Source organism: Austrofundulus limnaeus, unplaced genomic scaffold (assembly GCF_001266775.1).
Source record: "Austrofundulus limnaeus strain Quisiro unplaced genomic scaffold, Austrofundulus_limnaeus-1.0 Scaffold2, whole genome shotgun sequence".
In the NCBI taxonomy this organism is placed as follows: domain Eukaryota; kingdom Metazoa; phylum Chordata; class Actinopteri; order Cyprinodontiformes; family Rivulidae; genus Austrofundulus; species Austrofundulus limnaeus.
Window position 1 is genome coordinate 6891491 of NW_013952404.1, and position 2106 is coordinate 6893596.

The following is a 2106-nucleotide window of genomic DNA, read 5'->3' on the forward strand; positions in this document are numbered from 1 at the left end:
TAGGTGGAAGGGGGTTTACAACCTAAATAGCCTTGTTTACCTCCAATGTCTGGCTCCATGTTATCGAGTTACAAAGCTGCTGCCGCAACTCGGCTTGGCCTCTGATCGATCGGGGCGCTGATGGCAGAAGGCAGCATGACTGACAGTCTGACAAGGATCTCAGACGGCAGCTGGGTAATGCTTGTCATGTCTTTTTTTTTTCCTAGACGCCCGAGCTTCAGTTTCTCGCTCAGAGGAGCCGACTTCCAGCGCAGATTTTTATCGCACCTGCATTGTGACGAACYAGACATTTTTCCACATCGGCGAGGACGTTCAAAGGGCAGAAAATGTCACATTTGAATTTTGAAAGGGTCGGCAATTCAAACAAAATGACAAAGTGTCTCGGTGTTTAGAAAAAAAAAGTTATTTTTATTATTTGGCTTGCAAGCAAGCAACTTAAAAAGTGACAGGAATGTATGTGCATGTATAAGATTTAACAACTAACATGGGATTATAGAAATTCATCCTCTGAYGCTTCAGATCTATGAAATACAACAGTTTCAACATATTTATCCGTGATGACCCAAGTCCTTTAAAATAGCATAGATTTACTGTACAAAGTATTTTACTGAAAGTGCTGAAAGTTCAAATGAATCCCACAGCATCAGTTTGTGCTGGAGACCCCACAGGGTCCAGTCAAGGCAGGTGCATGAAGGGACCACAGAGGAGGTCACATGGGGTAAAACTGAGAGGCAGCCTCTGACGACTGGATCTCCACCTGAGCCATCTTGAACTGGGTGCACTGGAGCCATTTGCGCAGGGCAAAGGGCGGAGCCCCGGCGGTCTGGCCCTGCAGACACTGGTGGTTCACTCTGTTCTGGATGGCCTGAAGGCGCAGCTGAAGTCCCGCGGACAGATGCTACCGGAGGAWAGGAAGACTGTGTTAAGGTTTGAAATCCGGCGGCAGCTGACTGATAATTACAGGAAGACTTACCTTGAGGTTCGACTGAATCATGGGGAGCCACATTGGAATTAGCTAAAAGAAAGAACGAGGATGAATAACGATTGCACTGAATGTTAGGTTACAAACAGTTCATGAAAACAAACAATAAGGTACCTTGACAAAGATGGTTGAGTTGCATTCTTGCAGGGCTTCCATCAAACTGATGACATGAAGACACACCATCTCTACCATCTAGGAAACAAATATAATTTAGACTAGGGGTGTCCCAATACCAGTTTTTCTCAAAACCAGTACGAATACTTCAGTTTGAGTACTCGCCCATACCAAGTACTGATACCTAGTACTTACTGAGTTAGACCATAAACATTATACTAATTTATTTTACTTAGAAGAAAGTGGCTCTCCTTCTTCTGACTGGATCAAATCAAACACACAGCATGATATAAATTGTTGAAGCATTTTAAAATAAATAAAAATAGCAAATACATTTTTATTTAAATTGTATACATTTTGGGCAGCACCGTGGCTCAGTTGKTAGAGTTGCTTCTCAACAATAAGGTTGCTGGATCAAATCCCAGCCAGGGATCGTTCTGGGTAGAGTTTGCATGATCCCTTCGTGCATGTGTGGGTTTTCTTCAGGTACTCCGGCTTCCTCCCACAGACCAAAAACATGACCGTTAGGTTGATTGGTAACTCTAAATCAGGGGTGTCAAACTCATTTTCACCGAGGGCCACATGAGCGTAACGGTGGCCCTCGAAGGGCCAGTTGTRATCAACTTTGACGTTTCATGTTTAACTTTGACTAAACTGTGTTGTAACACATCCTCTTTTAAACACTGATAAGAACTAAGTGTATGACTGACTAAATCTGAAATAAATAAAGAAATATTAATAAAAGTAAAACTAACAAATAAACAAATAAACGAATAAAGTTTTACTCACTGATGAGTTTCTAGTGAGTAGTATGCATTTTAGCAAATTTAGTTTATGGTCAATGGTAACTTTAAGGCAGCTTATTTTCAGACATTAATGCTGAGCTATCCAACTAAATTGCTCAGTTCCTTAAAGCCAACAGCTCAGAGGCAGGACAATTATTTTCTTTAACCTTTTAAATTTATGTTGTTGCATTTAATCATAAATTTAAAGTTTACCATTGATATAAG

General features: G+C 41.2%; 1 protein-coding gene across 1 annotated transcript in view; it reads right to left on the minus strand.

Annotated features, from left to right (window-relative positions):
* Window positions 1–387: 387 nt before the first annotated feature.
* unc79 (unc-79 homolog, NALCN channel complex subunit) overlaps window positions 388–2106 on the minus strand; it is a 51463-nt gene continuing 49744 nt past the window's right edge. Inside the window, exons 49-51 of the mRNA XM_014013582.1 lie at window positions 1097–1174; window positions 974–1015; window positions 388–898 (exon numbers count right to left, since the gene is read on the minus strand). Of these exons, the coding sequence (XP_013869036.1) occupies window positions 710–898; window positions 974–1015; window positions 1097–1174 (309 nt within the window). The 3' untranslated portion in view covers window positions 388–709. The remainder of the gene's footprint in view (window positions 899–973; window positions 1016–1096; window positions 1175–2106) is intronic.